This window comes from Xenopus tropicalis, chromosome 1 (assembly GCF_000004195.4).
Source record: "Xenopus tropicalis strain Nigerian chromosome 1, UCB_Xtro_10.0, whole genome shotgun sequence".
NCBI lineage: Eukaryota > Metazoa > Chordata > Amphibia > Anura > Pipidae > Xenopus > Xenopus tropicalis.
In genome coordinates this window covers 155,661,598-155,676,670 of record NC_030677.2, presented here as the reverse complement: position 1 = coordinate 155,676,670, position 15,073 = coordinate 155,661,598, and the positions used below count along the sequence as shown (strand labels likewise).

Below are 15,073 nucleotides of genomic sequence, written 5' to 3'. Positions count from 1 at the left end.
ATCCGCTTTCTCTTTATTTTCTTCTAAGACCTTAGCTCTTTGGGAAATCAGTTGCTTAGAGTGCTTTAAGGTCAAGCTGTGAATTCTGGATACATTTCTTGCAAAAACAAAATTAATTTCTTTAATTTATCATTTAATATATATTTATGGCTTTTCAACAAATACCCAATTTATAAGTAGGTTTATTAAAGTAGTTATATTAAATCAATCCTAATAAAATTGTAATTGTGTACAGAAAGCTTCCTTGTTACATGTGTGTGTGTGTGTGTGTATATATGTGTGTGTATATATATATATATATATATATATATATAATAGAGAGAGAGTGCTCCCTCACTAATGACAACCCCAGGAGGATTGTTCATCTGCAACAATAATATATGATTATAATGTAGAGCTGCTGCATTGGTATCTATGGAGAATCATCAGAGACATCAGCATGGCACTTATAATCCATATGTCTTAATGCAGATATAGAGAGCAATTTTGCTTGGAAAATACAATATGATATGACGTAATTCTTTGTTGTGCCAGATCCTGTATTTCTCTTAAATAGACTTTGAAATGTCTCGGCATAATTTCTTTGCTCAAAACATCTCACATGCATTCATTTAAACCTATAAGTGGCACAAACAGTTTGGCTTTGAGAGCTTTAGCAACAGCACCACCATCTATATACACCCACTAGGGGTGCTGTTACATTGCTGTAAATGGAGAATGCTACTCCAAAGGCAGGAAATTATGGCATTTCCAAATTAATAATTGCAGATGGGTAAAGGTGTGTTCAATTCCATTATACTTGTTATGTCTGTTTAAGGGGTAGTGAATGAAAGATAAACACTGCTTATAAATAAAGCATATTTCTCTTTAAGTGACACAAACTGGAATATGATTAGTCGGAAAAGCAGAGCATAAATAGAAATGCCAGGGTTCCCAATCACCCCAGGCTTGTTCTTGCCTCTGTGTACAATGATAATGGTTTGGACAGCTGCTTGGATTAACAGATATGCCGGGAAATTTATCTCTAGGCCTGTTTGAAAAGTTAAAACCGGATCTGGGCAGTAGCGGAACTGATAAGCCTGGTAGCAAAGTAGAAAGGTAAGGAGCAATCCAACACTGGCAAAGGAAATAAGCTTTTCTTGCCTTTCTTTTCAAGTAGTGTTTCTTAGATTTGTTTTGTAACATAGTAAGCAATTGGGTCTTTCAGCATAATGATGGGGTCATCAGCTGATTTGCCAGCATTCCTCATTCAGGATCTCTAAGAATTTCACAAGCAGTAATGTTTCATCCACTCACTTCCACTTTATTATCCAGAATTGGGTATTTTCTGTATACACATTTAAGCTGGACTTGCCATAGAGCTTGATTCAGCTACTACACTATACTATACACTACTATAGGTGGCCATGGAAAAGCACTGTAGCTGAAACGTAATGTCATTCTGTGCAGTTTCCTTGTGGCAGGATCACAGCTATGGCATCCTGTTTGTCATGGGAAGCCCTAGGCAGATAGCTGCTTGTTTATTCTTACCAAAGAAAAATAAATGTTATTTTCCGAAAGCAGAAAAAAGGTTAAAAGAAAAGGGGGTCGGGATTCGTGCATTCATGAGTCTACTCCTAAAGACGCAATGTAGGTGGATCCCCTGCTTAAATAATGGGCACAGAAGCACATGTGTTTGTCATTTGGCAGCATGTCTGATTTGTAATGGTAGCTGAAGGCTCTTAATAATGGATGCACACATTTCATGTACCTTTCTCCCTATGATTTCACTTCCCTGGCATGTATCTTATTTCATGTGCTGATTTATGTGAACTAGAAATGGAATGGAAATTTACTGCTTACTTTGAGCATTGCAGGAACATTTGGCAGTAATGGTAGAGATATTTAAAAAGTATTTAATGACCCTCCCACAGCGCAAGTTTTAAGAATAACCTCACATGGGTATAACGGATCAGTTGTTAAGTCAGATCAGGATTTCCTCTGTGGTGTCTGGCAGTTGCTGCTTATGCAGTAATCTCAGTACAAAGTGTTAAGTGCTAGGGTTCTGCGCAGATTTATTTTCTTCCTATACTCTGTCAGTCTGTTGCCCTAACCTTGATCAAAAAAAGGAGCAACAGTAGCAATTGATTTGTTAAAACAGACTTACATAAATATATTTAGCAAAGTTCTAAAAAATATATATTTCTATTTCACGGGTTTCTTCAAAAAAAGTTACATTTATCCAATATGGTTTTACTCTAGCACTCTTTATTACCCATTTTTAGAATTGTTAGACTAATGTTCCACATTCATCCACACAGAATAGATTTCAGCCTGAAAATGCACACTTCAGTGTTTTCAGATTTAAAAATTTATATCAAGTAGCAGGGACTGTATGAAGAGGTGCCAGGAGAGGCACTTGGTGTGACTTTCAGTGTAGCCCCAGGATGCCATCTTTACAACAAGGTAGTTTGTCAAGTGTGGGACCTGTTAGAGATGCCCTGGTGAAGTGATTACGAGGTGCAAACATCTCAGCAGTTACATACATACATACATACATACACACATAAATGCACCAAGTGCATAAATATCCCATGTCCTCAATTAATACGCTTGCTCACGTTTACACAAGTCCCAAACTATCTAACAGCAACGTTAGCCAAAAACTATTTGTGAAGAACTTATCAAGATGGGTCCGAATGACCTTTTAGATTAAATAGTGAAATATCATGTTAAATAGCAGTATAATATGGCAATTGATGAGTTATATGCCATGCTCACTCTGACACCATCTGTTGGGCCTAGTTTTGGAGACCTAAGTTATAACATCTATAAGGTGAGCATGTGTAGAGTATCACATAGTGTTGGTCTTGTTTCAGATTCTTATGTCCATACTGTTTCAGCCTTACTCTCCCCATGCTGGAGTGCAGAGGCTGCAACTATGCTCCTATACCTATGGCTGAATATGAACTACAGGTATACAGTATAGGCAGAATATGAAGTAAGTGCCTTTCAGGACAAATGGAAAATGCTTCCTTGTTGGTCATTATTTATTAGGTGGCTGCTTGCACATATTTATCACCTCTTTCTAGTATGGAAGACTGTTGTACTTCACTTCTTTGTGATAAGGATTCTATCTGCTGTAGAGAAGTGGCTTTTTGTTGCCAGCAAAGGCCCTTGAATTATGCATGGCCAATTTCCAGAGCTCCAGCTTAAGAGCTGATTGTGTCCTTGGGATATATTTACTGGAGACTGTGGTTTGCTGCCTTGGCCTCTCTAGAGCGGCCACTTAGGTGGTTGATGGGAATTCAGGCTTATTACAACAATGGAAAGGAAGCTTGGTCATTACTGGAGGTTTTGTATTATTGAATGGATTAGACAAAAAACATAATGCAAGTGATTGCCTTTAAATAGATTTGAATGGTTGCATTGAATCGATTTGTATCAGTTGTTGTCAAAACAGAATTTTATTATGCTACTTGGTTTTAATTTTAGATGGTAATTCCTGCAGCCCTCATAGAAATCACTGCTACATTAAGAACATTTGAAAATACACAATGTATCTGATAGAGATATATGCCAAAGTTTCCTGGTAACAATTACATTTTCTTGTTACCTCCCTTCCTTTGTGAAGAGTCACATTTTCAGATGCTTCTGAAGAAAAAACTGCTGTATGACATTGTGTAAATGTTGCATTTCTAAAGAGCTTTATGGCACTACAAGATCAGAATAACATATTTTCTAGGGAAAAGGCGGCAGGACAGAGAGTTATAGCTAACGGAGGGGATTTATGCTTCAAACGCAGACATCTGTGCTTTCAGAATAATCTCCTGTGTGTGTGCCAGTGCCACAGAGATAGCCAGGCACAGATATTCTCTAGCATTCTTATCCTTTTCTCTTGGGAATAGTCTAAATGTTTCTCAGATATATCCTAGCATGTATTCCTGCTGTTGTTTTCCCTGAGGGACAGTCTCAACTTTTCAACTTTTCTCAGACATAATTCCTAGGTTTGTTCTGTCATCTGAGGACTATGGATTTTTGGTAAAGAATTGCAACATTTCTTGGCATATAATAACTGGCAAAGTATTTAGCTTCTTTGAGTATACCAAGGAGAGGTGATCATTTAGTCACAATCTTCCTCCCATTTCGAGACATATTTCTGTATTTTGGCTGTCTACTGACATAGTGCCCATTTTTACAGTAGGTAAAATTATCTGTTGTACTGTTGTGTAAGTCGCACTCTCACAGTCTATTTCCTACTTAACTGGCAAAGTAACTGACCAATCAGGATTTTGTTGCTGGTCAACATGTGCTAATATTGTCACACTGCTTAAGTTGGTCATACGCTATAAGATGCACTTGTTTGGAAAGGTGGCCAAATATGCAGATCTTCTCCCCGATATGCCCACCCAAGGTGGTCCTCCGTCCAACAGAAAAATGAAACCCAGGTATCGGCCAGGTAAGCCCGTCAGTGGTCCCAATACACAGGCAGATAAGCTGCTGAATTGGTCCGAAGGACATGAACTACCAGCTTAAATCTGCCTGTGTGTGGCCTATTTTAGCTATGTGCTTTTCATATTGGTTGCATACTGATATTTGCAATAGCGCATGATGTAACCATTTGGCAATTTATAGGTCTGTATAACCCACCACTTTTGAAGCCATATTGGGCACACACATAGTAGTTGCTCAGCTGATTGTCTATCCACTTTGATGTGGCCAGCATTAAAGTCATTGTCTGAGCACTTATTCATGGCACATGGTTGGTTGTAAGGCAGGTCTTGCAGCAAAAAAATATAATACAACAAAATGTAGCAATAGAACATAACATTTTGAATCAATGTTAAAAGTGGATTTTAATGAAGTTTTACATTGATTAGTGTAAATCTTCTGGGATAATTGCTCCTTGTTACTGTGCTGGAGCAAATATTTTCCATGTTAATGTATAAACCTGATTCAAAGTAGGGTGTTATTCTTAGAATGTTGGGATTTTCTTATATGTAAAGCTGACCACACAGCTCACTGTATTCTATACAATTCAGTTATTCTAGATACATTCGTAGTGTATCTTTTCATTTAAGACTGAGACTGAAGCAGAAGTCCATTAAATGATTTCTTTTTGGTATCTAATATATTGAATTTCCAGACATGCGCTATAGCTAACCAGTGTTTTCAAAAAGACAAAATAATAATAATTGTACTTGGGCCACATCACTTATGCTTTATTATCCTCTCCAGATACAGTGTGTGTGTGTATGTGTATATATATATATATATATATATATATATATATATATATATATATATATATAGTGCTTTCTAGGAGAAACCCCCTCTTTTCTCCTACTGATGCTTGGGGCAAACCTTCCTTTCATTATGTATGATCTGGTGCTCCTTGATGTTACCTTGAAGTAGAGATGAAGCAAATAAAAGCGGCTTTGTCCAGTGTGCCCTCCCCATCATCCCCGTCTCTGTTCTCAGGCAGGGCAGGGGGTATAGGAGAATGTAGTCGTGCGAATGCAATAGAATTGCAGCCACAGGAAGCAAGTAATGAAGGCCTGCTGGGAAAGTGATGCAGTTCTGAGCTGCGAATATGAAGCTTTCCAATTACTGACTCAAGCTGGCATGGCATCCCTGAGCCGCACACACTCTGCAAATAAGATAAGGGCCATCTCTCTATAATGCAGTAGGTATTGCCTTTTACTCGTGGCAGAGAAAGGTATATTGATTTTATAATTGTAGAATCACTTTAAATCATTTATAAAAAAAAATATGCAAACAAGTCATGGATATTGATGGATGTTGATGAAAATACCTTTTACTGAAGACATTTCCAACCTTATATTAAGAACAAACATTTGGCCAAATAAATGATGCTGAATTACAACTCTCAGAAGCTCAAATGAAAGAGGATATAAAGAGGTCCCTGCTCATTAGAGACAGTCATGTTAATTTTGCCATTACTTGCTGTGCCACAGGCCTGTCTTTCCTTTCAGCATGATATCTGCTCCCTAAGCCCCTCTCTCCTTTTTCTCTGTCAGGTTTGGGAGCAATTTACATGCTTAAGCTGATGCAGCCATTGAGCATTTCAGCAGGGTATCACTCTGGCGCAGTAGCAGGGAGTATTTGATGGTGCTCCCTTCCCAGCATGTGGCAATCGACTGCTGTCAGGAGCAGCCTGTGTGCCGAGCACAATCCCAGAGATTAGCCCCATCTGCTATTCTTTTATCTCCAAGGGAGTACAGTTTTCTCTCTGCAAATCTGCTGCTTCAGGCAGCTGTAGCTCCAATATCCACTATTATTGTGTTTTGCCCGTTTTTAGGGATGAAAATGGAGTTAAGATTGAAACTCCTTAGAGAGCATTTTTGCTTTAACCTCTTCAGTGCAAGTATTTAGCTGCTAGTCATGACATGCTACTATCAGGGTATGGTACCAAAATTCAGCCTTGTTTGAGTCAAAGACCAGGGGCCCAAACGAGCCAGGGTGTGTGAGGAAGTATAGATTTGCTCTCTCTCATGCTCTGAACAAAAATGTATTCAGCAGTTTTCCTCTCTTTCTTTAACCCCTCAATTGCAAATTGCCTATAATATTCTCTATGCATTGGCTGATTCCAGCAGACGTGTGCTGCTTTGGGAATGTATTCTGGCTTTGGTCTAGCTCCAGAAAGCCATATATCTCATTAGCTGAACATACGGCTGCAGTAATCTCCCGCTTGTGGATCACGCAAGGGTAGGCTGGGTTTTGTTTTTAAAACCTGCTTGTGTATTAAAATAAGATTTTCTGTGCAGTGTTTTTCTGTGCACTAGTATAAGGTAGGGTTAGTAATGGCTTCTAACGCTCAGTGTGATCATTAACTGTAAAATGAAAAGTGCGTTCCTTTTATTGGAAGGGTTTATATTCCATTTATGTTCCCTTAAATAGGTATGGGGGGAATGCTCATTTACGTAAGCGAGGCATGTGTTAGGCAGGTTCCCTCCATGCTTCAGTTTTAACAATAGGGATCTTGAGACACGGCATCATTATAACATTTTTCTGGTAATAGTCACCATTGCCTATTCTACAGATGATTTTGAAGTAGAATCAGATGGCTGTAACCCGCTGTTAGCACTTAGGTTGGAGGGAATTAAAAAGATTCTGTCATGAATTTTATGGTGCTCTTTTTATTTCTAACTTTACTGTTAACATAGCAAATAATTCCCTCTACCATTTAAAATGTTATTAAACCAACAAATGTATTTTTTTTTAGCTGTGATATTGGTGTGTAGGCGCCATCTCAGTGCATTGTGCCAGAGTCTGAGTTAGAACTGCTTTAAGATAAGCTATTGTTTCTCCTACTCAGTGTTCTGTCACTAGGACTCAAGTCCTATAATAGCAAAACAGGGTTTCTCCTTCTTGGGTGCTGTTTTTATGTGTACCACTAGGTGGACAGCAATGGAAACGATTTCTGAGCTCATTTTGATCTCTACAATGCGTGATTTTTGAGGTTTGGAGTATCAGAAATCATTGCCTCTCATTGTATTTGGGCTAAAGTATGCACTGATTCTTACTATATTTAATGTATATTTGGTGCAACTACCCTCTGTCTCTCACTGTATTTAATGTATTTTGGGTGCTGCTACTTCTGCCCCTCACTGTATAATGCATTTAGGATCTGGAGTTATTGTTCATAAAAGTCAATGCACCATTAATTACAAGTGCATACTGTGTGTATATATCTATATATATTTTACTGTACATGCTATGGCACATTTTTACCACAGTGTATTGGCAGAGAAATGCCTGAAACTAAATTATTGGGTGACAGTATAGGCAGTTTTTCCTGTTTACCTGCTCAGGTACCAGTAGTATAAACGGTACCAGTAGTGCTTTTAGCCTATGGAAGCACTATCCATTCAGGCGGCTGAATCCTTCAGCAAAGGTGTCAGCAAGCTGTTGTCTTGTTACCTGCTTCATTGTTCTGCTGATCAGCTGCTTGGGGGAAAAGGTAGGGGAGCGATATCTCTCTAAAGGTGGCCATACACCTTCAGATCCGCTCGCTTAGCGAGCGAGCAGATCTTCTCCCGATATCCCCCACCTACGGGTAGGCAATATCGGGCGAGTCCAGGCTAATTTGGTCGAATTAGAATGACGGTTATAGGAGATACATTTTATTAACCTGCCCGATCGATATCTGGCCGATTTCAGGCCAGATATAGGTCGGGCAGGCCCGTCGTTGGTGCCCCTACACGGGCTGATTAGCTGCCGAATCGGTCTAAGGGACCGATATTGGCAGCTAGAATCGGCCCGTGTATGGCCACCTTAACTTGCAGTGCTGCAGTAAAGTGTGACACATTTTGATGCATCAGGCACAACTTCCTTTTGTGGTCACAATTATGCTTGAATGGAGGGAAAAAATTCTCCATTCCAGGTAAAAGACACAGCAAATTGCATCTTAAAATTGTGATTTGCGCACACATTTGTTTATGACCCCTCATTTCTTCTTTGGCCTAATGAGATCCTGCCAGCTATGGGAGATCTGCTCAGTCCTAGAAAATTTTTTTGATCTTTAGTCCCATAGAGAAAGTTCTAGCCTGAGAAAGAAACTTGGCATCAGTGGGAAAACATTAGAGGTGATGTATGGATATTAACATTTAAAATGTTGGTTCTGTCCCAGAATACTGTGGGCTATATGCGCGCATATCTTCCCTTGTTATTTGCACCCAGGAATGGATTCAGTAATTTCAGTGTTGCTCTGAATATCAGCTGTTTGGCACAAGGGGGCTTTAGGAACTGGGGACCTCTTTAGCCAGAAACTGTTTGCTTCAGACAAATGTTTCTCTTCCAGACCAAAAATGGCCAAGGATGGCCAATTGTTCTGGTGTATTCTGGCCTAGCTGCAGAAATACTGATTGGGAAGAGCAAATAATTGAGAGAAAGACACAATGGTTTCCTTTGAAGGAATATTTATTGGCAGTGGCACGTGGCAAGATTTGTTGCCTGCAGAAAATATTATTTGTTATTGAGAGAAAATGCTAATACAGGTATGGGACCTGTTATCCAGAATGCTTGGGGCCTGGGGTTTAAAAAGATAAGGGGTCTTTCCATAATTTGGATCTTCACACCTTAATTGTACTAAAAAATAATTGAAACATTTAAACCCAGTAGAATTGTTTTGTCTCCAATAAGGATTTATTTTTTTTTTGTTTGGATCAAGTAGAAGCTAATGTTTTATTATTACAGAGAAAAGTGAAATCAATTTTAAAAATTAGAATTATTTGCTTATAATGGAGTCTATGGAAGATGCCTTTCCATGGAGTTTCTGGATAACGAGTTTCCAAATAACGGATTCCATACCTGTATTACACTTACACCAGTTGGATATTAAACAATATGGCGCTAACTGCGTGGCTTTCCCACCTTTCTGACAAGGCTAGTGTGCGGCTACTGATGTTACTCTATGGCAATAGCATTCCGTGGCTTAAATCTAAGAGTTAATCACTTCCTGGTCTAATCCTTTAAAGCCTCATCACTTTCTTCAACAGGAAGTTCCAAACATTTATGGTAGTAATTATTTTTAAAACTTTCTAAATAATTAAAACATAAATTCAGACTTTATACATGGGTTACTATATAGTGTAAATTTTGTCCTTATAGATTACCTTGTGAGCTGGGTTCCATTGTTCCCATTTCCTTAGTTTGTTTGCATACATTTATTGTCGAATAATCTGTGTAGCATATATAATGTCAAAAGGCCTTTTTAAAAGTTTTCTTAGCAGAGGTCTTTCCGTCGTTTCAACCTCACTGTAGAATCTGTTAAAGCCATTGAAGCTCAAGTCAAGAAAGCTGCTTTAAACTGTAAGCACAGTTGCCTTTTCTTGCTAATACTTTTAACAGTATTATGTTTTTCCCAGTTATTTGTCTAAGCCTAGTTCTTACGCAGCTTGTTGGAACAAGACCTCACTGTGGCAGGGCACTTGGAGGAGGGGAAGAGACAGAGAGCTTGGGTACTGACAAGAGGCCCCATGCTTCTTGTTTTGGCATGGATTCGTTTGTGGGTATTCATCAGAAATACTGCACCTCGACTTGCTCTGCCAAGAATTTCTCGCACCTGGTATTAAATCAGCCAGTGCTTTCCACCTCCCGCTGCCTGCAGTTATGCTCTGCGCAGCACAGTTCTACGCTTGTTATTGCAATTTTGTTGAGCTCTTTTGATTTACAGCTGTTTTTACGACCGTTGAGACGGCCACAAATTGAGGAAATCTCATAAAACAGAGAGAAAACGTCTCCTTCACAGCTCCGGCAGAGTTCTGGCAGGACTGCTTTATTCCACTGAGCAGGATGTGTAAACAATATTGAGTCTCCAGAGTGACTGTATCAGTACAGTTAAGTGGTAACAGCTTGAAAAATGCCTCTCCCCCTATTAGAGGTAAAACTTTCAATAGCCCCCCTGGCTGAACCAAATTGGTGACATTTTGCAGAAGGAAGAAGGGGATAATCTTATATGCAAAAAAATAAAGCAAAGGGCAAGAGCTGGAAAGATGTCAAAGAGTAAGCTGAACATAGGATAAACCTTGGGAAAGGAGCCAGGGCTGGATGCAGCCCCCTGTAATGGATCTTTCACACTTCCTTTCCAAGACATTTCCACTGCACTTCCAGAATGCCTGGGTTTGTGCTTTTAAAAATGGAGGGCTTTAGATTTATTACTAAGAACCCTATGTAAAACATATTGCCTTTCAATTGGATGTTTATTAAAAAAGATGATTGAGCAGTAAGAAAAACCTATGGTGCAATTCCTCTAATATGCAGTGGGTTATTAGACTATTAGCATGGAATCCAACATACCTTCCTGGGTTGAGTTTATAAAAGAAAGGTTACAGGCAGCTATTCTGCACTATGCTGTGTTTTTTGGCATTTGAAATGTATTTCTCGCTTTAGGTTTTATAATATTTTTCTCCTTATGGCATTTAGAAGTTTTTGTTGATGGCAGCCTCACTTGTAATACAGACAGTTCTGTACAACAAATGGCTATATTCAGCCTGTCCAAACAAGCCATGAGAACAATATTAATGTGTTACAGGCTGCATGTGCTACCCTGGGTATATGTACTTTATACAGGTATGGGACCTTTTATCCAGAATGCAAGAGACCATGGGCTTTCCAGATAAGGCCTCTTTCCGTAATTTAGATCTCCATATCTTAAGTGTACTGAAAAATCATTAAACATTAAATAAACCCAACAGAATTGTTTTGCTTCAATGAGGATTAATTATACCATAGCTGGGATCAAGTACAGCTACAAGTTACAAATAGAGTTGCAGATGGTGCCCAAGCTGGGATCGGACTCAGGATTCGAGCGCTGCTGGGCTACCCCCTAGAATTTAGTAACAAATTTCCTCTTTTAAGTCGATATTTAAATTAAAAGGACATTTTGACTGTGCAGAAGTGACTTAGTTTTTCCAGCTGTCAGTTTAATATGGAAAATATAGATTTATAGTTACATTTAGGTATAAAAGCACTATAGATTTTTGTTTTTGTTTAAAAGACAGGTTTGATGAGAATTTTCTTTATAGGTAAACTATACAGGTATGGGATCCCTCATCAGAAACCCATTATCCAGAAGGCTCTGCGTTATTGGAAGGCTATCTCCCATAGACTCCATTATAAGGAAATATTTCAAATGTTGAAATATCTTTTTCCCTGCAATAATAGTCCCTTGTACCTGATGGTAACTAAGCTGCATGAATCCATCCAAATAAATTGTCATTCTACCCAGAGGAATTTTATTTTCTGGGGAGAACACTGTTTAATGATCTGGAATAAGACTTAAAATACCTTAAAATAGGAAGCTATTAGGCAGTGTGCTCACTGAAGAGTTAAGCTGGCCATACACGTTAGGATTTTTCTCTCCCTAACAACCAATTTCAGTGCGATTCGAAAAATCTGTCAAATTATCGTAGGGTGAGTAGGCACCAAACGATAGTGCATCTAGCGATTTTTAATCCAACATCGGTCAGAAAATTGGTCAGGTGTGTTTGAAAATTTTCAACAATAAAATTGTCCATTATTTGTAGGGCAAAGCAAGTAGCTTAGTAGTTTAGGATAGATGGTATCGCTTGAAATGGTTGTTTTTGTTGAGGGGCAAAACGTACTTCTAAACAATTGTTTCAGGTCCAACCATAATGAAAAGATCTTTTAAAAATGTCCCTGTGTATGGGCAGCTTTACTCACAAAGCCCAATGAACGAGTGTGAGTTCTGATGGCTGCCCATAGAAGTCTTGCTGACTTGCTCTTATGCTCCTGCTCCTTTTGTTGAAAGTCCTGTGAAATGATATTGAAACATAATTAGAATCTGTTTATAGCAGATTAAATTAGACCAAATGTTCATTTCACAAGTAGAAAGTGATTGGAAAGGCCACTGCCCAAAATAACCCTTATAACATGCAGCATTTAGAAAACATTTATTATGTGAAAAGTGGTGTAACTGTGTGAAAAGCAGTCTTGCTAAAATGAACAAGAAATGCCTCTGCTTGTTCTGAAGCAGAAAATATATGTGTTACATGGGGTGGAAATAATTGTGCAAGTGTTTTTCTTTTTTTTTTAAGTTTTATTAAGCCTTTATTGTCCCTGGTTTGTATTAAAATGATTATTCCATATGCAGAGGCCTTTGAAGCCAACAAGGGCTCACTGGGTTTTCTCACTGTGCCAGACCAGCGACTTGTCTGAAGGGCCTCATTTTTACACCTGTATTGTAGTCAAGTTTCGGTATCCTTTGAACAAGACTGCTTGAGATGAGTGGTTAAAATAAACCTTTCAAGGCCAAATTAAAGATCATCCGGCCTGTCACTGTCCGTACTTTTATATATGTATCATATTTCCAAATGCCTCCGGTGAGGAGTGACGTTATATGGTTGTTAAGATTTGTGTGAAATATGCACTTGCTCACCCATGTGAGGAAAGCCTCGTATAGTCTGTTCATGATGGATGGGCCAAGGTCCCCACTGCTGTCAGCTGCTGCTCTAATTATTTCCATGTTTGTGTTGCAAGTCACTCGTGCTCCTCCTTCCTCTAGGCCAGGCTTTCTTAGGCTTTTCTCAGGGGACTTAAATTAAGTCAGTTAATCAGCTTTGGTACCCAAACATTGGTTTAGAACTAATTAGGCTCCTTGGTTCAATGACTGTTTCCTCTTGTAGGAAGAAACTTCACATTATCAAAAGGGGCATAGAGACCTGTTTCTGGTCCAGACCCATTGGTTAAGAATCCCAGCTCTAGAATTTTATTCACATGTGGTTATGTTAATGGCCCTTACTCCATTGTCTGTATTGCAACCTTGGGTGGAGATGTACAAATAAAAATCTAGAAACATGCTACATTATATTTTACCTTGTAAATAAAAATGATTGCTGTTATCCATTAATTCCTTATACATTTTGGCCATCTGTCACTGTTACTGTGAATGTCTATAATGCTACTGTGGCACTTATACACAGAATGCCAAGTTTATCTGACACTGGAGTCATTCTGCCAGGTTACTAGAGGAGAGAACATTACCAGTACATAACCATAAGTCTATGTCATTAATGTAGTGTCTCTTTCTTTCTTTATAGGGCTCCAATGTTGGATCTGAGATTCTTTTCTCACCAGCTGTCTCCACAGGTAAGCAAGTCAGAAACAAATTTATCTTATGTTTGTGCTCTGATTTGGCATTGTTACCCATTTCTTTCTATTTGAGTAAATTGCTTAGATTGTCCTTGATAGCATGTAATCCAAAGCAACTTCCCAATATATGTTAATTAAACATTCTATATTTAGTGATTTTCCAGCCATTTGTGATCACAATTTAAAGCAGTGTTTGAGTACTCCTTTCTGTTCTCTAGTTCTGACTCTTGAAACATTATAGAAGAAATCGTCCAGGTCTGCTTGTCAGCAGTCAGAACCAGTCAGAATTGTTTCTGCAGAGAAAAAAAAAGATGCAGACTCAGTAGAAACATTTACAAAGAGCTTTAAAAATAAATGGACAATTTGAATTGATGTATATTAGAAAACTGCTTACAATTGCACCTTTTACGTTTTTCAAAAAGATCTTTAACAGCCACTGATTTCTGGGACATGCTGCAGCTATGTATATTAAGCCCGTTTCTTCTGTACCACAAGTGCTTGTTTGACATTAAAGTATAGTATATCTTTTTCATTAGGCTGGTTAAAATGGTATTTTACCCTTTATAAAGTCTTCAAACAAAACTGAATGATCACTTACCTTGTATGTGACTAATGGAGCTTTCCCTGCCCAGAATGCCTTGCCTTTAGTGTACTGGCTAGTAGAGTGCTACTAATCTCCTGTCAGTAAGCTGCTGGGCTGTAGGGATAACACTGATTTTCAAATTAGTTGTTCTCTTCCAAGTGCCATGTACTAATAACATGAGATACATTCTAAGCTTCTTTATCATATGTAAAAGGATAATACTCCAGATATTTTGCTGCAGTGAGTATATGATAGGGATACTTGGCCTATGCTTCCTTCTTGGTAAGGTAAAATGGTGTGGCAGGTAACTCATACTTAACAGCTATTTGCCATTCAGTATCTGAGGCAAAGGTGTAAAGGAAAGGTTTTACCATTTGCATTTGCAATGGACTTTCTAAAACTGTTCCAGAAAATATGCTTTAATTCTTGCCAGTAGTTGCTACTGATCTGCTTGTTTTTATTTATGTAAGAAAGAGCTGCCATATTGTTCCTTGTCAGTGGCACCATGTTATTCATACTCGCCAATGTATAGCGCCCTCTGGTGTTTCTTGCTTAGAAATACTTTTTGATTCCTTTTTGATGCACCTTCTTTAAAATATAGGATCTCTTTGTTCAAATTTCTGCTTAATTAGTATAATGCCATTTAAAAGGGTGAGCAGCAAAGTGCAGTGCAATACAAATGTCCGCTTTTTGCACAGCAAAGAATTATTTACTCAGTGAACATATTTGCCCTGCCCCTGTTTGTATTTATAAAGTTGGAAAAGATTGGTGCATTTAATGTGTAAACATAATTGCAAATTTTATGTGATTGTCCTTTTTAAGCTTTTAAAATATGGCATAATTGCAAACTGTGACAATTTATGCGCACACTCTGCA

At 38.4% G+C, this 15,073-nt stretch overlaps 1 protein-coding gene across 13 annotated transcripts in view; it reads left to right on the top strand.

The window, feature by feature from the left end:
* Nucleotides 1-15,073, top strand: part of fbrsl1 (fibrosin-like 1) — a 281,206-nt gene that overhangs the window by 231,573 nt on the left and 34,560 nt on the right. For all 13 annotated transcript variants that reach the window (XM_004910563.4, XM_004910564.4, XM_012969337.3 and 10 more), the window contains one exon: nucleotides 13,563-13,611. In XM_004910563.4, the coding sequence (XP_004910620.1) occupies nucleotides 13,563-13,611 (49 nt within the window). The remainder of the gene's footprint in view (nucleotides 1-13,562; nucleotides 13,612-15,073) is intronic.